This window comes from Onthophagus taurus, chromosome 1 (genome assembly GCF_036711975.1).
Source record: "Onthophagus taurus isolate NC chromosome 1, IU_Otau_3.0, whole genome shotgun sequence".
Taxonomy (NCBI): Eukaryota; Metazoa; Arthropoda; class Insecta; order Coleoptera; family Scarabaeidae; genus Onthophagus; species Onthophagus taurus.
In genome coordinates, this window is record NC_091966.1 from 17,130,968 (window position 1) to 17,158,434 (window position 27,467).

General features: G+C 33.8%; 2 protein-coding genes across 6 annotated transcripts; one reads left to right on the forward strand and one right to left on the reverse strand.

Annotated features, from left to right (window-relative positions):
• The first annotated feature begins 554 nt into the window (after window positions 1-554).
• On the forward strand, window positions 555-20,295 carry LOC111415746 (coiled-coil domain-containing protein 102A). Of its 4 annotated transcripts, XR_011641027.1 has the most exons (8): window positions 555-817; window positions 1,265-1,950; window positions 2,019-2,244; window positions 9,996-10,202; window positions 10,254-10,528; window positions 10,654-10,708; window positions 10,847-10,948; window positions 19,631-19,718. XR_011641027.1 is itself a non-coding variant. In XM_071197830.1 (7 exons), the coding sequence occupies exons 1-7, from the start codon at window positions 707-709 to the stop codon at window positions 19,637-19,639; spliced, it is 1,569 nt and encodes a 522-aa protein (XP_071053931.1). In that variant the 5' UTR covers window positions 555-706; the 3' UTR covers window positions 19,640-20,295. The 4 variants fall into 4 exon arrangements, 3 of the variants coding, with proteins under 3 accessions (XP_071053931.1, XP_071053934.1, XP_022903349.1); XM_071197830.1 differs by lacking the exon at window positions 10,847-10,948 and having other exon boundaries at window positions 19,631-20,295; XM_071197833.1 differs by lacking the exons at window positions 10,654-10,708; window positions 19,631-19,718.
• LOC111415751 (collagen alpha-1(I) chain-like) lies at window positions 20,167-26,773 on the reverse strand. Of its 2 annotated transcripts, none has more exons than XM_071197823.1 (6): window positions 26,533-26,773; window positions 26,263-26,319; window positions 25,924-26,209; window positions 25,728-25,868; window positions 25,382-25,639; window positions 20,167-24,724 (listed from the first exon to the last, which is right to left on the reverse strand). In XM_071197823.1, the coding sequence occupies exons 1-6, from the start codon at window positions 26,584-26,586 to the stop codon at window positions 20,388-20,390; spliced, it is 5,133 nt and encodes a 1,710-aa protein (XP_071053924.1). In that variant the 5' UTR covers window positions 26,587-26,773; the 3' UTR covers window positions 20,167-20,387. The 2 variants fall into 2 exon arrangements, with proteins under 2 accessions (XP_071053924.1, XP_071053919.1); XM_071197818.1 differs by having other exon boundaries at window positions 25,382-25,666; window positions 26,533-26,772.
• Window positions 26,774-27,467: the final 694 nt, after the last annotated feature.

The following is a 27,467-nucleotide window of genomic DNA, read 5'->3' on the forward strand; positions in this document are numbered from 1 at the left end:
TTTATACCTAATAGGATATAAAAATAGTAATGAATACTTTTTAATCACTTGTTTCTGGTTATTATCTTTAGAAAGGCATAATTTTATATAAAGTTGAATTAAAAATGATGATAAATCCTCTAATCCGAAATCGGTGATGGTTGAAACTAAGTAAATCCTAAAGAAAAACACATATTTCATTAAAATATTGTAATGAACATCAATAAAAAACATTAAATTAATAACTATAAATTAAAATTCAAATATTTACTTACCGATCTTAAACTTTGACAACTAACGTCATCTAAAAGAGGTTATATTTTAATCAAGCTTAAATTCAAAGTACCACCATTACATAATAGATGTCACTAAAGAATTGAATTAAACTAGGTATTTTTAAACTAAACTACTTCTAAAATTCATTTAAAACATTTCTAAAATTGTCACATAATCATTTTCGTATCGTAATTATATAAATTGTAAATTATTTCATGTTATCTAAAAAAATATATTATTTGCTACACGGTCAATTTACTTGTAGTTGTCAAAAAAGGATAAACAAAAATCTGGTGGCAGTACTGCACCGTCGCAGGTTGGGTAAAAGGAGTGTCAAAGAGTGATGTCAGAGATGTTGTGAATGAATCAGTATTCATATGAATAACAATAAAAGAAACGTGCTCGTGCGGTTTGAACACGAATAAATGTAAAAGGAAGAGAAGCCGAAAGTATGTCCCAGAGCACAACGAGCGGAACGTCTTCGCGTAGGCACGTTAGGGACCACGATTCGGCCTCTATAGCCTCTTCTAGATTTGTTGACACCGATTGGGAGGCTAACGAAGTGAGTTTTTTAACTTTTTTTTAATTAAAAATACTCTGATTATCTCACGCAAACTTATAAACAAATAATTGTTTCATTAGTAAACTTTAAGTCATTCTCTTTTTGTAGTTTTTAAGTTTTAGTTTTTATTTATCAAAATCCTTGTTCAACTTCACAAATTATAATTATACGTTCTAACCTCAAAAATTATGTATCTAACTTCAAATCAAATGTATGAAATGTCAAAATGACATTTTTTAACTTCATTACAATTTTAAACTAGAAAATGATATTTAAACGTCAAATTTTTATGCTTTATAACCAATATCCATCCTTGTCTAACTAATTGAATTATACTTATTCCTCCTTTTCATTAACTACAATATGACTTGTAGGTGGCGCTAATGTCCGTTACAGTTTCCTGTAATTACTTTAAAATTTAAAAATATTTGATTTATCATTTTTTAGGCCATGAGACAACGAGAATTAGAAGAAGCTAGAGCGAGGGCGACTCAAATGGAAAAAACGATGCGTTGGTGGTCTGATTGTACGGCAAATTGGCGTGAAAAATGGAGTAAAGTAAGAAATGAACGCAACACAGCCCGCGAAGAAAGTAAACAGCTTCGTTCGAAATTAGACGCCGCTCTAAAAGACACTAATTCAATAAAACGCGAAAAACAAGAAGTAGAAAACCAAAATGAGCAGTTAAAAAAGGAAATAGAAAAAATTCACATATTACTTTTAAAACATTCTGGTCAATTTGAAACTCATATTTTAGAAGCTTTGGGTGATGATCCCCTGAAAGATTTTGTGTTTAGTTTTAATAATTCTCCTGTAAAAGAAAGAAGTGAGATGAATGGTGTTTCAACGACTCAGGTAGAATGTGATAGTACGGCTACATCTATCATCGATTCTGAAAAGGATTCAACGATAGAGGAGTATATTTTACAAGGGGCAGTTCCTAAGCACGTTTCTGATAGGGATTCGTTAGAGAAACAGAAAAGTCCACACACGACGACTGAAATTTTAAATGGTTTAAATATAAGGGATAGAAGCAGTCATAAAGAAGACGATGAAGAATATGTGATACAAAAATTGTCCATGTTACAGTTGAGATTAGATGAAGCTACGAAAACTTTACAAGCTGAAAGAGAGTAAGTTTTCTGAAGATTCCAAATTGAAGATATTTATTTATCTTGAATATTAATAGTCTTGCTTTTAGCGAAAAACTCGTTTTGCATAGAAACATTGAAAAATTAACTGGAGAATTACAAGAGTTGAAAGAAAAATGTGATGAATTAAGAGATGCAAAACAGGATGCTGTTAGAGAGTTATTACAACTTCAAGATCAACATCAAGAAGAGATCTGTTTGTTAAAATCTGATTTATTAGAAGAATCTAATACAAGGGAGAATTTGGATCGTAGGATAAATGAATTAAGAACAGAAGTAAGTTTTTTAGACAACTAATGTTTGTATAAAGTAAGCCTTTGTGAGGTTGAGTGGAGAAAAGCAGGGTTTAAAGGTATAAGAATATGATAAGTTGCACTTACTAAAGATAGTAATTTGTTTCAATGTTGGTATTATATACAGTTAACTTTTAACAGTTTTGTTGCACTTTTGAACATTATCTTCAAGTGAACTTGACTGTTATAACTAGTTGATGAAGATGGTAATGTTGTTACCTATTCTATTTAAGTCGTTCATCGCATTTAGTCATTAAATGCAACGCTGTTAATTCTAATTGGAGAGCCATACAGTAAGATCTTAAAAAGATAGACATGTGTTGTTCATCAAAATTTTCGCCTTTTCACTCTGAACCAAGATTTCCAATGTTTAATAGGGATTTTTTTGAATGCAATGGAAAGTTTCTTATGTTAACTCTTACTGGAGCAGGTGTTTGATATAAAATTTTGCTCAACTGGAGCAAAGTTTGTAAAGTTTGTTTTTTAAAGATTCTTTAAGTAAACAATTTTAAAAGGTCATATATAGGTTGAAATCATCATATTTCATCAAAGGATATACAGTTTTTTAAAAAATTCAAGGTCCACTTCTTGTAACACCACTCCATTTGCATATAACAATAAAATATCCTATATTTATTTTGATATTAATTTTACAAAAAAAAACAATAATCTTGACAAAAACAAAAATATATTCTTTAAATATAAAACAAAAATTAGAAAAATATTTATTGTGATAAACTTGGAAACAGGATTTTAGTTTCCCCAAAAAAGAAGTGGTATTTGACAAGTACTACATAGACGGGCTAGAACAACTCTCCTGAAATCTTTTGCTGTTAATCTATTAGGCAGATTCATTATTTTATATAGGCAATATGCATTTACCATAGAAGCATTTAGAAGTAGAAAAATATATGATGAATCGAATATATCAACACTGTTAATGTTGAATATTTCCAATATATTTTCATTTTTTTCTCTTCCATTAACTTTCGTGCAATCTTCAGGACTGTGATAATTTGGTAAAAGATGTACGGACCTAAATAATATTTTCGTAAATATTTTCGAGTCACATTCACTCTTCCAACTGCATACAGGGTAATTCAAATTCGACCCCAACCATTGAGATCTCAGAAACCATAAGAGATACAGAAATAGTTAAATGGGGGCAAAGTTGCGTATCTTAGAGCTCATCATTTTTCAACAAAGTTTTTATATCTAGCTGTTTTAGTTTTTAAAATATGGCCGAAAAAGAAAAAAATTACTTTTTTTAGGCCCATACTTTGTAACCCCTTTTCATGGGTTTCTTAGGCATACAGGATGTTTTAAAACAACGTTTAAATATTTATAGGGGTAGTACTACAGTCGAAAACAAGTCGAAAAGTGTTAATCAACATGGGTCGGAAAATCAACCGTTTTCGAGATACAGGATGTTCAAATTTTTTGGGACTCTAGGTTTTTTCTTTTAAACTATAACTACTACAGATTCGATATTTGGCTAATCGATAAAGTATGAAACTGTCTCTTTTTGAGAGTAGTATGATGTTTCCATTGCTTCCGGTTAGACCGGAAGTGATAATAAATACCACTATTTTTCAGAAAAATTCAAAAATTTTATTTAACTATTGGTTAGATAGCTTAATTCTAAACAACATCAATTCGAAAAAAAAATTTGTACTCCTTAAGGTTTCCGAGAAAAAAAATATTTTTTAAAACAAATTATTAGAAAAATTGAATTGACACAACGTAATACTAATACTAATCAAAACGAAGCTTTTTACTGAAGATGTTCAAAATGTCGACCTGCAGTTCATCAGTACATCAATACAGTTTCTCATTTTACGTTCAAAGGAAGCCCGAACTCTTTCAAATAACCCGTAGTTTTCACGAATTGTCTGGCAACCCTGTTCTATTCGTTGCCGCAAGTCTTCAACATCGTTTACAGGTGTCGCATACACTAAGCTTTTTAAGTAGCCCCATAAACAAAAGTCTAGCGGGTTCAAATCCGGCGAACGTGCAGGCCATGCAATGGGGCCTCCTCGTCATATCCATCTCCCAGGAAACCTTTCATTCACCAGAGATTTAATCTTTGATTTAATGGTAATCCGGAGGATTAAGGGCTTGGATACGTTGGGTATGATAAGGGTAAATAAGTTGCTCATGGAGAGTTCTCCAAACAACATATCCACCTGTACCCTCTTGAGCCGAAATTCTTCTCACACTTGTTTCGGGATTTTCAGCAACCGTATTTAAAATTTGTTCTTCTATTGCCGGTGTACATACGGATCTCTGCCGTCCGGTATTATAAGACCTTTTTTCAAACGATCCAGTTTCTTTAAAACGGTGAAAAAGTGACTGAAACGTAACATGTGAAGGTAGCCGGCGATTGGGAAATGTTCCAGCATAGAAACGACGTACTCTCAAACTATTTCCATTGGCACGGCCGTACATAAACACCATATCGCTCATTTCAGCATTTGAATACAAGACCATTGCAAACAATTTCTCTTCAGGTTTCGCAAAATCAAATTACTGGAGTTTGGTTATTTCGTGATTTGAACGAAACGTCAAATTAATGTATCTTAGCAGATTGTACGTAAGGCAAAGCCTACTCCTTGTAATGGCCAAATTTTGGTAACTAATGGAATATTCAATCAATTTTCAATTAATTCACATTGAAAATTGACCGGACCGCGACCGACCCGTGACCGGCCCGTGACTTGACCGATCGTTGATCGATAGTGTGAATAGGCCTTAAGGCGCCTTTTAGGAAGTACTTCGAGTTCGGAATGGTTTTTCTTTTTAATATTATTAATAATGGCGGCAATTTTCTCATACCATCGGTTGCTGTTAATCTGTTACGCACAATTCTAGTAACCACTCGTTTTTAAAGAAACTTCCCTTACACCTCTTCTTTCTAGCGTGTAATTGACAGTACTGCTAAGGGGTCTTAGATGCGAGTTAGGTTCTTTCAATGAAAACCACAGTTTTTTAAAAAACTTTAAACTTATTTATTTTTACAATAGCGATTGCCACGATACGGAGTTCGTTTGAGAGTTTTCGATATTTCGTTTCGCTACTACTATAAAAGTAGGGAATTCTCTACCGTTAACAGTAATTTTTATAACAATCAACTGCTATCATAACGTAAATATGCGTAAATATGACGATCACGGTTAAACCACGCTTTCGTTATTTGATATATTCTATATTTCATTATTTCAAATAAATTTGTATTTTGTAATTATTAACACAATAAATTCGATAATTATTAATTAACAGGCAAACATAACGTTGTATTTAATGAATAGATCAGCTATAAACTATGGGTAATTTAGCGCCTGACACTAGACAATGGATGTATGGGCCAAAATGGTCTAACACAGTTGTGTAGATACACATTGTAGTTCTCCGATTCACTCCTCATGTTCATACAATAGTCTCGCGCAAAATGATAAGCTTTGAACTATCTTGATTGCTGGAACATTGGTTTAGCAAATATCTCTATTGATGTTCAATATTTATGAATGATTAATTAATCACACATACGTGAAAGTATTGATTCTTGAATTAATATCCGATATAAATTGACCAAAGAAATAATGTCACTGAGGAGACGTTTCTGTCTGATGTAGGCGAGTTTATTTAACATGTTGACTGCTGGGTTGGTCAATATAACCGAATCAATTTTTGACATATGACACACCAGATGTAATTAATATAAATAATAATTTTGACCATGTAGACCAGGGATGGGCAAACTGTCGATCGCAAACAGTTCGACAGTCGTTCGCAGTCATTTTAAATAATTTACTAGGTACATTTCAAATCTTTTAATTTAAAATGTGTACTAAAAATTTAGCAGAAAATTATGACACAGCAACTTTTGTTTTAAAAGCCTATGTATCAATCCAAAATGGCAACTGAAGCATCTTATGTCATGTCATAACATACGTTTTGGAAAAATATAAATAGTCATATGGGGATAGGGAAATTTTTAAGGAAGCTTTTGTTGACGGCAGCGAGAAGTTATTTTCCAACTTTAAAAATAAAAGTGAAATTAAAGATTTCTCTTAAAGTTCTTTCTCGTAAAACCGTAACTCGTCGTATTGAAGATATGAATAAAAATGTAACTCGAGAATTTGAAGATGACATACAAAGTTGCCGTTTCTTTTCGTTGCAGTTTGACGAGTCAACAGATATCGTTGATACTGCATAATTTTTCCGTAAAACAAGAATTTTTAACAATACTTCTGATAAAGGGAACAACGCTAGGTCCAGATAAGACGGCAACTTTTATGCCATTTGCCAAAAAAACAAATTTGCCTTTGCATAATTTGGTTGCTATGTCTACTGACGGAGCAACTTCAAAGATTGGTAGAAATCATGGATTTTTAGTCATATGCAAACAAAATGAATACTGATTTCATATCCTTTCATATCATAATTCATAATTATGCCTTATGTGCAAAAATATTGGACGTTCAAGATATTATGGATGCAGCAGTGAAAATTGCTAATTCGATAAGAGCGCGAAGTTTAAGGAGGCGTCTATTCCGTACTCAACTTGAAGACAATGACTCGAAATATGAAGATTTACTTCTTTTTTGTAATGTTAGCTGTCTCAGCCAAGGAATATTTTGGAAAGATTTGGCATTATTGCATTTTTTGTCACATTGGGAGAAAAACATGAACAATTGGCAGATCCAGTAGGTGCAAAAAGAATTACTTTTCTTACGGATTCTATGGGCCACTACAACTGGCTTAATTTACAATTACAAGGAAAAGAAAAAATATTATTGAATTGTTCAGTTCGGTAAATGCTTTTAAAGCAAAATTAAAACTTTTTGATCCCAAGTTAAAAAGGCAAAATTTTAAATATTTTCCATATTTAGAAAAACATATTAAACTTACTGGTAAATGTGACATTGAAATGTTTTGTCCTGAACTGGAAAATTTTAATGAAGAATGTGAGAGACGATTTGCAAATCTCAATAATCTTCAACCTATTTTTGAATTTATTTCATTTCCTTTTGTATAATTCGATCACGAGAATATTTCATCAAATCTAGCTCATACTTTTCAATTGAATTCAGCGGCTCCACAGTTAGAAATTTTAACAATACAATCAGATATAATTGTGAATGCACGTGCAAATAAAAATTATTTTTGGAATTTATTACCAGAAGAAAAATATCTGTTATTGAGATCGGTGGCACTGAGGATATTTACATTTTTTAGCTCCACTTATCTATGTGAAGCAGCTTCTCTCAAATAAAAAACATCAAATCGCTATAGGTATAACGGAGTTCTCTGACTAATGACATACCTAACTTTACAAGACTTGTTGATAAAATAGAATGTCACGCATCTACATCAAAAAATTAATCCAAAATATTTATCAGTCATATTTAGAGTTCAATTGTGTACGGTGTTGTGTTTCTTGTTTGAAATAGTTATTTTCGTGTTTCTCTTGGAAAAATGTTTTGTATTAACTTAGAATTTTGTTTGTTCAGCCTGATTTTTTAATTATTTGACTGTTTGGCTGATGATGACATCTTAGTATGTCGAAACTGGTACCGTATATAAATTTATTTATTAAAAAAACTTTAGAGGTCAAGAGGTCTACTTATTATTACTTATCCCCTAACATTTGTCAATGAAGTACATTGCACAAAATAGTATTTAACGGCAACTAAATAGTATTTAGAAATAGTAGAATAGTAAATAAAAGGAAAAGAACTTAGAAAAATAGAAGAGTAACTCTTTTAGAAATTCAACAACTGTTGCTGAATTGTGTTTGGTGAGATAAGGTTTGCTAAATAGTAACATCTTTTATTACTCATAAGATTCTTTAACATCCTTAGCAAAACTACTAATTAAAAATCAAACAATTAAAACCATGTCCGTTAATCAAATTGTAATTGGATGGTAATTTGGTGAGATATGGTCTGTTCAAAGTATACTTATAGATATTGTAATGTTCCCAAAATTTATTGTCTCTGAGCAACAAAAAAATACAAACGTCACTTAATTAACACAAAATTGTAAAAGAAAACTGTTGACTCCACTCTCAGGATCACAGCGGGATCATCGCAAAGTAACATTCTTCTAGTAACACTCAACTTCTAGAATCGTTATAAAAATATATAATTCGGGAGATCCGCTATCGGATCTCCCGGATCTGGAAGTTCAAATTCAACTACTCTTGTTTTGTTTTGTTTTCAAACAACCTAAATTTTTTTTTTAATCTCCTTAGAATCTGTTTTGATAATGTATTAACGCCATTTGTTGACAATATCATCACAATATCTTTAAGACTTGAAACTTAGAAAACCATGGGGTAACACGATCCTTCTACTCTACTATCCTCTGTTGCCACAATCTATGCCAAGCTTAAAACTGTATATCACTAAGCATGACAGAATATTTCAATAATTCGTCGATAATAAACTGACTGAATATTAAAGTTCTTTAATAGACATCCCATAATTGTAGTTTAAAAATACAAAAAAAGGCAAGAATATAATGATCATATCAATCATGACCGGTTCATTAAGCAGACAATGCTCTTTATCCGGACGATCAAGGTCGGTATCTGCTCCTAGAGCAGAAGAAGAAATTCTGGCACGGATGGAACGTAATCCGGGGTCGAGTGTGCTGAGAATATCAGTCGAGCTGATATTCTCGACTTGATTGATGAATTAGTGGTCCTCTTGTTTGGAGAATCCTTCACGAGGAACTGTTTTATCCCTACCATGTACAACGGGTACAGAATTTAAAACCACTTGATATTCAAGCACGTTTAGTTTTTTCCGTTAGCTTCTACGCAATGATGCCGAAGACAACCGTCTTCTTGCCAATATTCTTTTTACTGGTGAGGCCGGATTCACACGGAATGGTGTTGTTAATTTTCACAACATGTATGTTTGGGCCGATGAAAATCCCCATGGAATAATGGAATCTAGACATCACACACGTTTTTCATTAATATTTTGGTTGGGCATTGTAGGCGACAGGTTTTTAGGTCCTGTTGTTTTACCAAACCGATTAACAGGCGCTGATTAGTCTTTTTGACGACATTCCCTTAGACCAAAGGCAATAAATGTGGTTCTAGCATGATGGTGTTCCGCCTGAATTTCGATTGCGGTTAGAGAACATTTAAAACAAACTTTTCCACATAAATGGGTAGGAAGAGGTGGACCTGTACTATGGCCTACAAGATCGCCTGACATAAACCTTCAACTTCTTTTTCTGGGGATATTTGAAAACATTAGTCTATGGTGGTACTGTGAATACTCTCGAGAAGCTGCAGCTACGAATTAATCAACAATGCCAACAAATTGGAGCCAATGAGGAGATTTTAGAAACAGTTCTATCATCCTTCAGACGAAGATGTACCTGTTAGGATATGGAAGGAGGGCATTTTGAAGATCATATTTAAATTTATTCTTTGTCTTTGTTAGAAACTTCTATTATTTGTTTGTTCATAATAAAATATTACAATTTTTTTATAAATAAAATAAATATATAAAATTTTATTAAGACTTTTTTTGTTTATTTTGGTCCATACTATTACCTCTTTAAATGTTTTACATTCCTGTTTTAACACCTTGTATATAAAAATTATAATAGGATAAAATATAATATTGCCAAAAATATGATCAATACAAATTATATATGAACGAAATTGATCTTATGTTATATTTATACTCCTATATTTTACTTTCATATTAGTTAGAACGACTACAAGCTGAAAATGCTGCTGAATGGGGTAAAAGAGAACGATTAGAAACTGAAAAATTAGCTCTTGAAAGAGATAATAAAAAATTACGTTCGGAATTACGTGATATGCAAGAAAGACTAGAACGAAAAGGACGGCCTATATCTAATTCTGATGCTGAATTAAGACATTTACAACAAGAAATTTCAGATAAAACTAAGGTAATAAATAAATATAATTTTTTTTTTTTAATATACCATTATACTTTTTAGGAAATCACTGACTTAAAACATACGCAAACGAAATTAAAGAAAATGGTACAAGATAAAATGACTGAATTAGCACATGCAGTAAGAAGAGCTGAACAATATGAATCGGAAGTAAAAAAATTAAGAACTCGAGTTGAGGAATTAAAACGAGACTTAACGATTGCCGAAGACGAATTAGATTCGTCGACGAATACGATTAGGAAACTTCAAAGGGGTAATGATGAGCTTCAAGAGCAGGTCGATAATTTCCAAGTACAGTTACAACATCTACACACAAGGTACGGCTTTTTTAAATATATTTCATTTTGATTTTATCTTTGGTTATGGTGCTTTTATGTTTCTTTAAAATGAAAAAAAATCTTGCTCTACCTTGTTTATTTCTTGTTCTGCTTTAACTTCTAAGCGAGGAGAAAATGGATGGTGGCGAGGAAATGGCAGTTCTAGAGGATAGCGATGGTGTAAGTGTTGATCTTTTTCAACTTTATGTTGTTTTGTTTGTTGGGGACTTTGAAATGTCTATTCTTTTCAATAATCAATGCTTGACCAATCTTTGTATTATATATCCTCTATATATATTTACGCGGGATTTTGTGTAGGTCTATCCATTACTTTTAAGATCTCAATTGTCAAGTGATTATAGCTGTTGATAAGATGCTGCATGATGTCTTCTTCCTGCATATGCATGAAGTTATTTAATAGTAAGTAATTTTGGCTTTATTGATATGGGTGTAGATGGTAGGGAAGCAATGTAGGTGTAAAATAGTATTAATAAAATAAGTGTGTTGTTGATGATGACTCTATGGAATTCCTTATACGGTGCGTCCATAAAGTAGGTGATATAGGCGCTAAAATCGTTATAAATGGTTTATGGAAAAATGAAACGGGTCTAAAGATTTAAATTTTATGCAATGTTTTGCTGTACATTTCAGATTTTGTTCGCCATTTTTAAATGAGTTGTGACGTAATCAAATTTTTTTTAATGAACTGAGAAAGTTCAACTTAAATCGTTTGTTAAGTAAGGTTCCTAATAAATAAAATTGATTGTGTAACCTCTAGGTATAAATGCTTATTTAAAAGAAAATCAAATATTTTTGTTTGTTTCAATTCTAGTGTGAGAAATGATTCATCGAAGAACATTTCAACATTAGCAAAGCTATTAAGAATATGTTGTAGAGCATTATGTTTTTGCAAGAAATTGCGAATGTTGCAGATGTTTTGTTCTAACTCTGTAATCGTTGGTTCTGGCAGGTTGATGTTATGTTGATTACCTGTACCGTCGGCGTGTTCTTTATGGTCACTATTATTGTTTGATTTTTTTTTTTCATAGTTTTTTCTTAATTTTTGTTCTTTTCATCTAACAGTTCATCTTTTTGTTTTATTAACTTTTCTGTTTCTTTTTTACGATGATCCTTGTTTAAAACTTATAACTTCTTTCAACGTGTTTTCAAATTTCATTTAACAAAACTTTAATGTAAACAACGTTCCGATTCGAGGAAATGTATCAATTAAAATGTTCACAACCCCTTTGCGACCGTTTTTATAAATCAACTTTATTTCTCCGTCTCAACTTCTAACCTCTTTTGACGTCGTGCCGAAGAAGAAGACCAAACTGGTCGAAACAATTGTAGCACCGAAATAAAATAAACAATCATCATCGTAAAACTTACTTTTATTACACTATTATTGTTGTCGACTTAAACTTGTACTGAAGTAATAATTAATTACTTCGTCGGTTAAGACCTATCTGCAAATTACGTCGTCATCAATACGTACATATTCTTCAAATTTGTTTTTCAATATTACATTATTTAAATCAGACACTACTTCAACTGCATTCTCGTCATGGGTATTATTTCTAGCTGGGGTTTCTTCTAACCAAATATTTAAAGGAAGTTCGTTTTTAGAATTAAAATTCTCTTCGTTTCCAACAAAGCCAGTATGGCGGAAACTGTTGCGTATTTTTTGTACGGACGCATTTTACCACGCTACGTGAATAACGTTCACCACATTGACGACTTTGATGAATCTTCAACATGCGATACATTTTTGCAAGAAGAATACGCCTATAGTTGCTCTTCAAACGTAGATCTAACGGCTACAGTCTTGAAGTGGTGTTAGGTGGCATGAATATTAGGTTGATGAAATTCAGATTTTTCGCCAATTGTTCACCACGCCCATGTCTACTGCGGCAGCGTCACCCACAATCTTTTCAATTTTGATTACATGACGTTACTTGAACCGTTCAATCCTACTGCGATTTCAATGAAATTCTCCCTCTTGCATCGAACTTCCAAGTTCGTCAGCGTTAGTTTGAGGCAGATTACTCGTAATTGTAACATTATATGCCCTTGTTTGAGAAATCACTTAAGCAATCCTGAGTCCAATTCATCACGATTTGATTTTCGAATTCTTTTAGCTACGGAATTCGTAACTATCCACTATTTTCTCCCTTACATTCCAAATCGCGCCCACAGTCGATTTATTAATTTCCCTGAATAATTTACTTTGTTCTTTCCACTCGACTGCTATTATTTCATACTTCGTTTTTAACGTAAAGCTCTTTCGTTTTTCTGTTACTTCGATACCATTTGAATTCGCCATTGTAAAAACCAACAGAGTTAAAGAGTCAGCGCCTTTTTAAGATTCGAATAATGACACTTCCAAGTTTGCGCATCGATGTACGATTCGATTTTTGGGTATTCCTCGTACTTTTCATGTCAAATTACCCTATATAAGCGGTAAGTTTACACCTTTACTGCGTTTAAAATGGTCAATTATAAGCGAAAGGTCATTCTAGCTGGGTTCATTATATCCGGAAAAGATTAACACTTAGCTTATGGAATTTATTTATTGCCTCTTGCAATGGTTCACAATAATCGGAAGTTCGTTATAAACGAGTTCATTATAAGTGAACATTACTGTATATTCGAATTAGTGAAAAAAACAAATTTCCTGTAGAAATAATTAATAAATTGTCCAAAAAATACTAAGATAGGAGCCACTAAGGAAATTTTTTCAAAATATAACATAAATTTAGCTTATTCCATACTACTATTACACTATTCTTGTTAAGGGGGCGGTTCAAAGCGTCCATTTTTATATACGCCGGGAGAGGTTACGTAGATGTACATTCACGACTTAATGCTACATATTTATAAAAAAGTAAATACGTAGGCTTGAAGTACATATATTACTCTACGGAATGACATATTTAGTATTCTAAAATAATCATGACGCTGACAGAAATAAATTACGAAAGTTAGTCATAATAAGGGCTTAATACAAATCGTTCTCTAGAAGAGATTAGGGACTTAAACGAGGTGGCAAATATGTCATCTAATGCTTATGTATCTTAGGAACAGATTCCGTATTCGTAAAAGTGCAATAGCTGTGTGATTATTTCATGAATGTGTTTTTTCTGAAGATATGCGATTTTGTCACAATTTTTAGTCATTACGAAAAGGTGTAAAATGGGTTGCCTAAAATCGACAAAACAGTACTAAGTAAACCTTTGGCAATTACTTTGTAGATGGCTTTAGGTACTAATTAAAAATTTAAAAAAAAATAAATATAAAAAATAATTAATTGCCAATAAAATGTTATAAAACGTATTATAAATTGATTACTAATCTTGAGTTGGTAATAACATTTGTTCATATCCAATTTCTCTTTTAACTACTGAGTAAATAAATATATATAACAGATAGAAGATTTGTAGGCAATTATGAATGAGTTGCTGATCACAGTCCTTCCGCCCTAATTTTTAATGATTATATTAACACTGAGAAAGTAAGAAATAACACAGAAAATTGTTATCAAGATATAAGAACATAAATAATCTAAAGTAAAGTAATAATAATTTGTAATAGACATAGATAACAATAATACTATTTATTCACAAAAAAAAAACGGTTCTACATTATAAAAAATAATAAAAATCAATAACAACTTTAATTTTATTTTACAATAAAAAAACCATCTTAGAATAACAATTTTTACAAAACTATTTCACAATAAAAAACCATCATATACAGGTGTTTCGGTGACTCGGGGAGCAAATGTAACCACATATACTAGAGTGAAAATGATGACGATTCATGTAAAAAAAATTAGTAAAAGTCCTCAAATTGCAAAGATACAGGCCATCAAAGTTATGAAATTTTAACACATTTTTCTAAATATCTTAAACACTATTTATGGTAAAGCGTTGAAATTTGGTACAGCGTAAACTAACATCACGTAAAATCATTAGGCAATTTTTGAGTTGGATCGGAACGCGGGAACAATGCTATACAGGCTGTTCATAAAGTTTCTTTGCTCAGAACTTTTTTATCCTATCATTACCTTACATTTATTTTTGCATTTTCTAATAGTAAATTTAGTTTAGAAACTTTTATCACTCTTAGAGAATATTGATAAAAACCACCGTTTCCGTATTAAATGCAAAAATGTTAGGCTCCGAATTCAATAACACTAAAAAAAATAAATAAATAAATAATTTGAATTAGCAATGACAAGTGAAAATCGAACTGAGCTGTCATAACTATTATGTATGCAACATGTCCAAATGTAGATTTAGCTAAATCACATTTTTAATTTGTTTTAGTTGGTTTAATAAAAGAACTCAAAAACAATAAATTAAAAATCAACACTAACAGGAATAATAAAAAAAAGTACATAAAATAACAAGACAAGTAATAAAAAATACTAAAGGATGTCCAAAAACTTAGATTTCTTTTTTTTTTAGTAATAGCACTATTGAAATCGGAACCCAACATTTTTGGATTTAACACGAAAACGGTGATTTTTATGAATATTATCTAAGAGTAATAAAAGTTTCTAAACTAAATTTACTATTAGAAACTGCAAAAATAAATGTAGGGTTATGAAAGAATAAAAAAGTTCTGAGCAAACAAACTTTAGGAACAGCCGGTAAGCATTGTTCCCGCGGACCGATTCAACTCATAAATTGCCTAACAATTTTACACGACATTGATTTATACAGTACCAAATTTCAGCGCTTTACTGTAAATAGTGTTTAAGATATTTGGAAAAATGTGTTAAAATTTCCTAACTTTGATGGCCTGTATCTTTGAAATTTGAAGACTTTTACTATTTTTTTTTACATGAATCGTCATCATTTTCATTCTAGTATATGTGGTTAAATTTATTCCCCGAGTCACCGAAACACCCCGTATACAATATAATCAAGTGGCGAATTCAGTAATGTTGTAAAATTAAATGCATGAATATTGTTGAAATATTAATCATTGACTGACGAAATTAAACCGATTTTTTTATCAATTTTATGAACCCAAGAGGTTCGAATCGCCACCTTAAAGAAAATACTAAAGAGACAAAAAAGTACCACTAAAGTATGTTCTTATAACCCATTTTTTTTTATGTTAATATTACATAGCGTTAAAAAGTTCTTATAAATAAATCAAGGGGATGGTGAATTGCATCCCCTTAGAGGGTGCTAGGGAAGTTTAAGGTATGGTTGAAAATAAGGTATCAGCCAGTAGTACATACATACAAAAATTCAAATTCTATGGTTTACTTATACTCGAAATAAAAGATAAAATGTAAATTTTTGGCTCAACTTTGACAGCTCATAGCTCAAAAACAAAAAAGTTGGGACCCTATGTTTATATAAAAAACTTGTGTTATTTTGGCAAATACTACATCCTAGTAAAGCTTCCCGATTAAAAACTGATCCACCCTGTATATGGCCAAAAATCTGATTCCTGTGGAATTGGGTCGAAAATGTTTAATATTGTTGTAATACATTGTTAATGTTGAGTTAGGATCTAATACTGGTAAAAAAATTTGTGTTAACCAAAATTTAGGTAATAGAAATATTTGAATAAATAATTGAAAATAAAAATTAATTGTTTAAAAGTAAAAATGTTAAGTTATGAAAATAACACCAACTATAACAATATTAACATCTCGCAAAAAAAAAAAAAAAGGAACGCCAAATATTATCGAGAATAGGCATCGCGTAAGGCTAAACCAGAATATATTCCTCAATAAATAAAATATTTCAACGGTAGGATGACTAATTGTAAGCTGATATAAAAAAGCGTCGCTATGAATAACTGAATTGAACTCTCGACGACCTCTTTTATCCAACAGCGGAACTATACAAATTTTTTTTGCACTTTTGCGAACATCACGTGATTGAACCGCGACCTTAAACAGTTGTCTAATTACTGTTTTAATAATTAAATATAAGCATTTATATAGGAAAGACGGGTCCAAGATTGGAAAGTAGAATGATGAAACATAAGAATAGAAATAATTCTAATGCTTACAAGCACAGAATCGAAAACAGGTCACGAAACAGACTACAAAAGTGTTAAACTTTTGCACAAATTTATAAAGGCTTTAAATTACACTTTTTAGAGGCTTTTGAACAACAAAAATGGCAAAAATAATAAGTGCACCCTTTAAGAATTTAAATCACATCTGTTTTTAAATGTTTGAAAGACTTCTAAGAATAGATTGATTTAAGAATGTATTGATATTTTCACTACTTTAATTTCGTAAAATTTTTTTCTTTCAAACTTTTTTCGAATGCGATGAACTCAGTCTCTAAATGTATTATCTCGTATCATCTACTATTTTTATCTTGTTTTTAAGTTTTAACATCATTTTAAGACCACTCTTGTAACATGGATATTATCAATATTAAGTTAAATGTTCAAGTTATGTATTCTGCGCAACTTGGCAATAAGCTATACAATTTTTGAATTCTTTCTAACAATTTCCTAAGATATCAGGAGTTATTTGCTGTACTTCATCTCGGATTCTAATTTTATGTTTATCATAAGTCATCATAAGCAAAGTAACTCTTTGCTTATAAAGAGGGAATCATCTTATAAAATGGCTTACAGAATCGCACAATCGTATAAGAACTTATTTCACTGTGCATTTGTGCGATAATAATTAGTTAGAAAATACAACATATTGTCGGCTTAGTAAGCCACGTAACTCTAATTTTTACCAAAAATAAGATTTTGATGTAATTATGCAACAAATCATTAAATCTACAATTCCGAAAACTGTGCGTATATTGAAATACAAGTTTCCGCCCAAATGCTTAAAATGAAAAGCACTTAACACTACTGTCAAATTTAAAAAAATCCAGTTTTTTCTGTCTCCTGTAAAATTTTCCGAAACGGAGTTACGTGGTTTTCTTACTTAGCCGACGATATGTATGTTCACCTTGCTTTCTTCTATAATAGCTGTCAAATTGTTGTTAAGTTGGCAAAAGGCAAAGGAATTATCTTATGTCATATTTTGAAATCATTTTGAGTCAAACTAATGTTTCAAATTTCAGCCTTTGATTTTATATTTATACACTAATAATTGAAATTAAATTAATATTTAAGTTCAACTACCTTGTTACTGAAAATATTTCTAGAAATCAGAAAACCAACATATGTTTTATAAAGATCCTAGGTAATACCAACAGACACCGTAAAAATTTGACTTTGACAGGTATTACAGAAAAAAAAAAACTTTTATGTGGTGTATTTAACTATCATGAGCTTTCTAGAGACATCAATCTGCCATTAATGATGAACTAGAAATTGAAAAGGAGATTGTAAAGCGATTTGATAGACTAGAGCAACACCCATCTGTGGTAATTGCAATCGCACTAGATCTAGATCCGCGTTTTAAACTGATTCATTTTAGAGATGTGACTGCTAAAGTTAAAGTCTTCAGTTACATAACCAATTACGCAAACAGTATGCGAACAACGGTTTTAAGATCTGAGTTTTCTGACGAATCTAAAAAGGATGAAAACATGGAACGTGACATATGGAGTTACCACAAAGATTTAACATATAAAAGCATAAAATATAGAACTACCGACAAAATCAAACTTTATGCAGAATTCCATATGTTTATATCATCATCAGTTACTCTTATCAAAGGAGATGCAATATCAATTTGGGATGACATGCGACCATTATTTCCATGTTTGTATAAAATAACAATGAAATATTTGTCACTCGTAGCAACTTCGGTGAACGATCATTCTCAGAAGCTATGTATTTGGTTTTGTGGTGTAAACTTTACTCTTCAGATATCTCCAAATGAAGAAGTCCGGTAGAGTCAAATCTTCCAGATCACTCTATTGGCCCTCTTCAGCCAATCCATCGATTGGGAAGGAGTTGGTTTAAATGAGGTCGGATAGGAACGCCATAGTGTGATGGCATGCTATATTTTTCGAATTGAGTTGGGTCAACATTATCGGGAAATCTGGCAGTTGTGGAAGGTCATTCGTTCCGTCGTAAAAAATTTAAATATCTAGTTAAGGTTCCCTCAAAAAAGTATGGGCCCAGGATAGGATCATTTAGTACGACATGCGGATCTTCTACTATTAAATGTTGTTTCGTCAGAAAAAATTATGTTTTTGACGTCTTTGCAAAATTGTTGCAACTGCTCACAAAATTGCGTTCTTCTATCAAAATCATCATTGAGCTCGTGAATGAGGTTCACTTTATAGGGATGATATTTTGCAGTTTTTAACATTTTGTGAACAGTTGATGTACTGATAGCTAGATTCGACCCAATATCTCAACAGTAACATCAGGGTTTTCTTGCACAGCCGAAACCACGTTTTGTTGAACCTGCCCTGAAGCATTTGGTATGCCAGACTTCCACAGATTCCATACATGCCCACGATCATACTTTGGGTATGCAACTAGTTCTTTTAGAGTTTGAGATCGATCCTCAACCTGATGCTGAATAACAACTGAAACTAGAACTAACACTAGACCTAGAAAGTCTCCGGTTTACCCATACCTCATTTCTCAAATATTAATAACCTGCCTATTGCCTGTCAACAATATCGAATGTTTGTATTCATTTAAATATTGTCATTTGAAACAGCTAGCCAACAACAGATGGCGTCAGTCCGTGTATGTCTACTATATATATAGAAAGTTTATGAAACAATAAGCTTTACTGAATCAGTTTTTGGCTATTAAGAAATTCAATCAAATAAATAAAACAACTATGTTTTTGAGATGGATAATTTTAATAATATTTAATAATTTAATAGTTACTCATACTATTTAAATTTTTAGATCCGTTTCAGGGATTTTTTTCATAAACCGTTTATAATGATTTTATTGCCTATCCTATATCCTCTACTTTATGGACGTACTGTATATTTGAATAACTACAGAGAATTTGAAAACAATTATAAAGCTGATTAAATAAGACAACTTATTCTTTGAAGGAATATTTTATCTAATTTGATTAACTTCATATCTCACTGTTTTCAAATTCCCCATATAGAGCCAATCAGGTATAATAACTTTTATATAACTTTAATGTTTTGAATATTTTCTGTGTAATAGGTTGCGTAATAGCAGTTCCTCAAATTTGCTGTCCCATCGTGGTACAATTTTAAATGAAGACGTTAGTGATGAAGAGATTAATTAATTTTAAAATAATTTAAGCGATTGAGTTGTGATGGTTACTTTTAGTTTATAATCATTGCAGGCTTCTGATACTAAAAAAGTAACTTAGGATTTAAGATCATACCATTCCTTGATGTTCTCTTAAGTTTTTTATACTAAACTACATCTACTCACTGCCTATTTACTGCTTTTAGTATCATTTAGTTTAGAAATTCATTCTAGGTAGGTTCTTATTCTTATTTATATGAACTTTTATCTATTTCTTATGTAAATTATCGGATACCTGCAAAGCCTAAAGATGTACATTTAATTTATTAATTTATTTATATTAACTGTAAATAAAAAAAGTTACTTACCAAGTACCTACGAATATTACGATAGATAATGAGCTATTTATTTTTGTAATTGTGAACTGGTTGATTCGTCAGTCTGACTTTAAAAATTTCTAACGACTGAGTTTTTACTTATATGTATCTACTTTTCTTATTGACTTTTTTACACAATCTCTATAAAATGCAATTATTTAATCAACGTTTACATTTGTTTATATAAGACTTTTATTGTATAAAGACGAGTAACATCAATAAACATTCAAATAACAATTATTTTTATCAATTATATATTAATTATAAACAGAAATAAATATCCATTTATGTAAAAACCAAACAAATAACTTCAACTAAAAAGATACGACCTAACATTTTATTGGGGAGCCATCTGGATTTGTTTTAGGTTTAGGTAAACAAATTTTCTTTCCATTATTGTATACGCAAGTATTTGTAAAGTAACCACAAGTTGATGTTTGAGTATAGTAAACAGATGGTACTTTTTTTCCTGTGTGTGGACTTTGATAACCATTTTCCGTTTTTGCAACTGAAACAAATTTGGGGTACGAATCTCCGCTTCTTACATGATATTGTGCGGGTTGATAGGTGTAACTAGTACCATACCCAAATCCATCATTTCGTAATTGACTTTTTGATTGTACAGTATACACGGGTTTCTTATAAGTTATTTTTCCTGTTCCGGGCGATAAATTCACGCTTTGTGCATGAGAATTTGGTCCTTGAGCTTCTGTTCGATCACCAGACATTGAAGAAGTCACTTTTCCTCTGAACCCTTGAGGAATTCGCATTCCAGGAGACCCAGGAATGAGTTGACCTGGTTGAAGAACTGTACCTACAGGTAATTTATTACCACGGTCTTGAATCACGGTTGCATCAAGATCTTCTAAAGGATCTAACACTATCTGCTGATTTTGCGAATGATTTTCTTGTTTAATTAAAGTTCTTGTGTTAACACCTGGACTAGGTTCCATTGTTTCTTCATAATCGGCTTCGTCATAGTCATATTCTTCTTCATCTGTGGTTCTTTCATTATGAGTGTTTCCAGCTCTTGTTTTGGGTGGTGAAGTGGTGGTCTCCATCTCAGTCTCTTCCTCTTCTGATTCCTCCACTTTATTTACATTAATAGAACTTGTATGAGTATTCGTAGACGGTGGTTGATTATCAAAATTAAGTCCTGGAGGTTTTGATTGAGTGGTAGCTACAGTTGCATTACTTCCGGACGCTGCCTGAGCAGCACCTGTGTATCGAATCCCCATAGCGAATTTTCCTTGTATTTGTGCTTGAGATTGTCCTGTATAAGCACCACCTTGAGCGCTTGCTGATCCACCTCCTTTAAAGGGCGTTTTTTGATTATCTTTTTCGTTTTTATCATAAGGCATAAATCCAATTTGAGCTTGTGACGAAGTACTTCCTGGGCCATTGGCTTGCGAGTCAGCCATTCCACCTTTTTCACTAGCTTGTACTTGTGTGTTTGTACCGTGTTTAATTCCTCCACTTTGCGCGCTTGAACTTGTTTCGCCAGTAGCAGAAGCGACTTGTACTTGCGCTTGGGACTGTGATGCACCACCACTTCCCTGTGAAGAACTCATTGCTCCTTGCTTTCCTCCAGAAACTGAAGTTTGTGAACCTCTTTTACCATCTATAGTACCGGCGGAAGCACTAAATGAACCACTACCTGAGTAAATACCAGAAACTTGAGATTGTGCAGTACCTCCTTGATAGGTTCCTTGTGCAGACGCTGAAGCTTGGGTTTCGTTAGCTACTTGTTGCACGGAACTCTCTGCCTGCGATTGTCCATCATCTCTTGTTAGACTTTCAGCTGTTTCTTCACTTTTTCTGTAATCACTTGGTCTTCCAAATTCATCTACTACTCCTGACGGTTGCCCTGGTGTGTATCCTTGTCCACCCGGTTTCGTACTTGGAATACCCGGACCATAATAACCGGGACCTCCTGATTCTGGTGTGTATTGGCTTGGTAATCCCGAACTGGGTATTTGTTGCCCTGGTACGTATTGACCAGGTATTGTGGCTCCCGGGCCATATTGTATACCGGGAGGCATTTGTCCGGTGGGATATTGATGTGGAACACCTGGTATAGAAGGATATTGAGTTGGGGAAGTAGGTGCAGGTCCAGAGGGATATTGACTTGGTGGACTGATACCTGGCGTCGAAGGATATTGACTTGGTGGACTGATACCTGGCGCCGAGGGATATTGACTTGGCGGACTGATGCCTGTTCCCGGGGAATATTGACTTGATGGGCCTATTCCCGTCCCATATGGATATTGACTTGATGGATCAACGCCTGACCCCGAAGGATATTGACTAGATGGGTGAATTCCCGTTCCATATGGATATTGACCTGACGGATCAACACTTGGTCCATATGGTGTTCCCGGTTGATATTGTCCTGGAATATATTGTGAACCATCACTTGTATATTGGCCAGGAATATGCGTTCCCGGTTGTCCTGGTAATCTAGAAATTTCGGTGCTTGGAATTTGTTGACCAGGAATTCCTCCGCTTGGAACGTATTGACTTGGTATTCCAGGCGTTGTTGCGGAAGGTGTATAGTGTCCTGGAAGATGCGGTGTTCCTATTCCTGGAATATGTTGTCCATGTCCTTCTCTGCCAGGAATATATTGACCTGATAATTCTGAGGTACCCGTGCTAGGAATGTGACCGGGATATTGTGCTGGAAATCCGGGTGGTTGTACACCTGGAATATATTGACCTGGTAATCCTGTTCCGGGTAAGCCTGGTGGTGCAGTACCAGGTATAGCCTGCCCTTGTGATGGTGGATAATAACCAGATATTCCAGATGTTCCTGCAGTAGAAACAGGCGGACCTTGTGGAAATTGTCCAATTTCTGGTGTATATTGCCCTGGAATTCCTGCACCGGGCAAGTATTGTTCATACAAATGTTGTCCAGGTTTTCGACCTTCTGGCATGTATTGTCCAGATACTCCTGAAGGTCCCATAGGTGTACTTGGCTGTCTCACATACGGCTCTGGTGCGGTTACATCTCTGTGATGATCGTAAGTACCAGAAAATTGACCAGCGAACGTTCCATTCCTACCCACATGAGATCCATAATCTCCAGAAAACTGTCCCGAAAATCGACCATCAGGTGTTGCTTGTTGTTGGTCGGAGATTCTCGATGTATCTGCTTGTTGGTGTGAATCATATCTTCCATGAAATTGTCCGCTAAACGTTCCACCCGTTGTGGAACTGGGTGCAGGTAGACGTGTATCTACAACTTGAGAATAAGGTATTCGTGGTATTGAAGGTGTTCCGGGTATATAGTGACTAGATGGTGTTCCTGGTCCGAAACCGGGTGCTCCTGGTACAGCTGGTGTTGCAGCTGGAATTTTCGATACGCCTGTAGGAATTCCTGGTTGATAAGTAGGGCCTGTAGAAATTCCTGGTTGATAAGTAGGGGCTCCTGGAATCCCTGGTTGATAACTAGGTCCTCCAGGGGTTCCTGGTTGATAAGAGGCTCCTCCAGGAATCCCTGGTTGATAAGAGGCTCCTCCAGGAATCCCTGGTTGATAAGTAGGGGCACCAGATGTTCCAGGTTGGTAAGCAGGTGTTGCAGAGATTCCCGGATGGTAAATGCTACCTCCAGGAATTCCTGGTTGGTAACTAGGTAGGCCAGGGATTCCTGGTGGATAAGATGGTCTTCCAGGGGTTCCCGGTTGATAGGGGGGGCCATCAGGACTTCCTGGTTGATAGGAGGGTCCTCCAGGAGTCCCTGGTTGGTATGTAGGTGCTCCTGGTAGATAAGCGGGTGCTCCAGGAGTCGCTGGTTGATAAGTTGGGACACCAGGAGTTCCTGGTTGATATATAGCAGCTCCAGGAATTCCTGGTTGATAAGTTGGTCCTCCAGGAGTTCCTGGAGGATAAGTAGGAGCTCCAGGTTGATAAGTAGGTCGTCCAGGAGTTCCTGGTTGATAACTAGGTCCGCCAGGAATTCCTGGCTGATAACTAGGTTCTCCAGGAATTCGTGGTTGATAAGTAGGGCCTCCAGGAATCCCTGGTGGATGAATCGGTCCTCCGGGAGTCCCTGGTTGATAAGAAGGAGTCCCAGGTGTGCCAGGTTGATAAGTAGGTCCTCCAGGAATGCCTGGTTGATAACTAGGGCCTCCAGGAATCTCTGGTGGATAAATCGGTCCTCCGGGAGTCCCGGGTTGATAGGAAGGAATTCCAAGTGTGCCAGGTTGATAAGTAGGTCCTCCAGGAATGCCTGGTTGATAACTAGGTCCTCCAGGAATTCCTGGCTGATAACTAGGTCCACCAGAAATTCCTGGTTGATAACTAGGTCCTCCAGTAATTCCTGGTTGGTAACTAAGACCTCCAGGAGCGCCTGGTTGATAAAATGGTCTTCCAGGAGTTCCTGGTTGATAAGAGGGTCCTCCAGGTGTCCCTGGCTGGTATTGAGGGGCTCCTGGTGTTCCTGGTTGATAACTAGGTCCTCTTGGTTGAAAGCTTCCAGGGGTTCCAGGTTGATAAATATGATCTCTTGGTGACCCTGGTGGATAACTTGATCCTCCTGGTTGATAACCCTGCCCTCCTGGAATACCTGGTTGGTAAGTTGCTCCTCCTGGTATCCCCGGCCGATGACCAGTCTGTCCTGGTTGGTATCCAGGCCCGCCTGGTATTCCTGGCTGATAGCTAGGTCTCCCTAAAATATATATGTTCTTATTGTAATAGCATGTTATGTTTCATATAGTATTGATTAAGCTAACGATTGCAAGGTATTTGTGGCAGTCGTTATTATCTATTTAATTTTTTTCATAGCTTGTAGCGAAACACACTGTAAAGCTAGTAATGTGGAAGGACATCATAGTACTTATCAAAGAAAAAGATTGAAAAGTCCATTTCAAACAAACCTTCAGATGGCATACAAAATTCCAACTAAAAAGTGGCATTAAAGATATGAAAACGATAAAAGCTTCTGGCCGAAAATTTATGTACTCTTGATTAGTATTATGTTGGGCTATAAGTTCATTATTATGGCTTGGTAGAGTGTGAGAAGAAGATGATTTCTTGAAAGAGAATTCTCTTTTCAAATATATTCGAAATTAGTTATCGAAAAAACGGTGATATGATGGTGTCAAAGACCGGTTTGTGGGCCAACTTCTGATACATTTCACACACGCAGTGTATTTATCAATAATAATTGAGGCAGAAATAAGAAATCGATGGAAGAAAGAATAAACTAGAATAGCTTGTTTTTAATGTTAACTATTTAAAAAATATTAATATAAATATATTCTTGGCCTCAGTTTGGAAAAGCTGATTTAGGTGACTCTGAAGAATGAACTATCAAAATACATACCTGGACCACCAGGTATTCCAGAAATATATTGTTCTCCTGGTAAACTTATTCTACCAGGTATCTGAGGTCCCGATATGGTACCTGGTACTCCGGGTGTGAATCTTCCCGGTGTTCCAGGAGTACCTGGTTGATCAGTTCTATAAATATCTGGTCCCATAGGAAATCCTGGAGATTTTCCTGGTGTACCAGGAATATATTCTGTTCCAGGCGTAGTGACGATTGTTCCACTTGGAAGAGGTGGGCGACCTCCTGGCGTCCCTGAAATATAAGGTCCCATTGGAATTCCTAATATAACAATTCAAATCAATTTAAAAAGTTTAATGAATATTGCCATTTAATTTATCACCTGGCTTATCTCCTGGTTTTCTTATTGTCTCAGGTTTGAATTGCATCTCTGCTGTGGGTCGACCATAAGGTTGATCAAAACATTGTGAACAATCAAGTCCAACACTTTGACTTTGTGCTTGTCCCATTCCATTACTTCCACCTAATAAATAAAAAACAATTAAAATCAGCTTTTCACAAATATTTTATTTACATACTAACGACTGCTCTTGAAGACCCATACGATGATTCAGCCTCTGCCACTCCTTTATCTCCTTTTCCAAAATTAAGATATTGCGATTGCGTTTGTCCCCGAATCGGTCCATAATTTCCATTCGCTCTTTTAAATCTTGTTTTACGTTCATAATTAATTGATGGAGAAACAAAAATTATCAAGGAGTCGTGACATATTTCTTTTAAATGTGGAGAATTAAATACATATTCCTGAGTAAATGTTTTTATGTAACATATTCTCTTTTGTGTATCTTTGTGTATACTAAATCCCTAAAAAATATATTTTTTTAATTTATTTTAAATTAAATTTTATGTAATCTTACAATATCTTTATCTACATATTCAAGGAGCTGACTTTCGTTTTCGTAGTACCCAGTACCCTGCAATAAAGACAACACGTCGCTATCTTATACGTAATAAAACAAGGAAGTTTGTTCTTAATATTGAGGAATTTAATTGACCTCGGTGACATATTAAGATAACAGGAAGCATAGTTTTCTAGATTCATTCTTTTCGATTTTGACCTAATTCTCTTTAAAAATATTCTTCAATTTATTTAAATTGACTTTATTAATTTTTTTTTTAATTCTTACCTTAATGTAGTTAAAGTTTAAAAATAACACTAATGTTAATACTAAGTATTCCATTGATATGGATGACGATTTCGTTTAAAAAAATTGTTATTCACTCACTAAAGTATACATTTGTTTCGATTAATCACTACTTTAAAGTTAGAAATTAAAATATAATCTACATCAATTTGCAACAAAGTAGGTGTTCTGCACAGCTTATTTAAGCAGAGATCTATTAATGAATGAATGAGAACAATGCTAAACAGTTTCGTCCTCATTTTTTTTTAGTAGGAGTACGATTTTTGGAGTAAAGGTCACAGTGATAGCTTTTACTACTTTGATATTATGATGTATTGTGTAATATAAAGACCCAAGACATTTTTTTAAATTATTACAATAAAGTTTATTACTTCAAAATTACAAATACGTAAAAATTATGTAATTCAATCAGTTGGGAAGTAAGTTGAGAAGTTCAATTTATATCAGAATCAGTGTAAACTGTTCTAAATTTAACCTTAAAAAAATAAAAACTTGTATCAAATTATAATTGAGGCGGTCAGATGCAAAGGGATGTAAGTGACAAAATTGCGATTTAGAGATAATGAACTCCAAAGTTAAAATACTTCAGACCAATCAAGAGCAATGGAAAATGTGATCTGAATACTCTACTTGCTTGGACTGTATGTATTCAGTTCAGGTTTCAGTATAATTGACTTTTCAATTTTTTGATTTACAGGGCATTTATCTCAAGGCTGCTTTCAATTGTACCTCTTTGAAAGATTCCAAAAATGTTATTTGCTACTAGACTATACAGGGTGTTCCATCTCAGACGAGCCACCCCGTATATTTCTTATCCCATAGTGATTAGAAAAGTTTCCCGAAACCCCTCGAATGATTTTGTTTGGGGGACATCTTTTGACGTCATTTGAGGCTTCAACGAGCAACCCCCTGTTGTT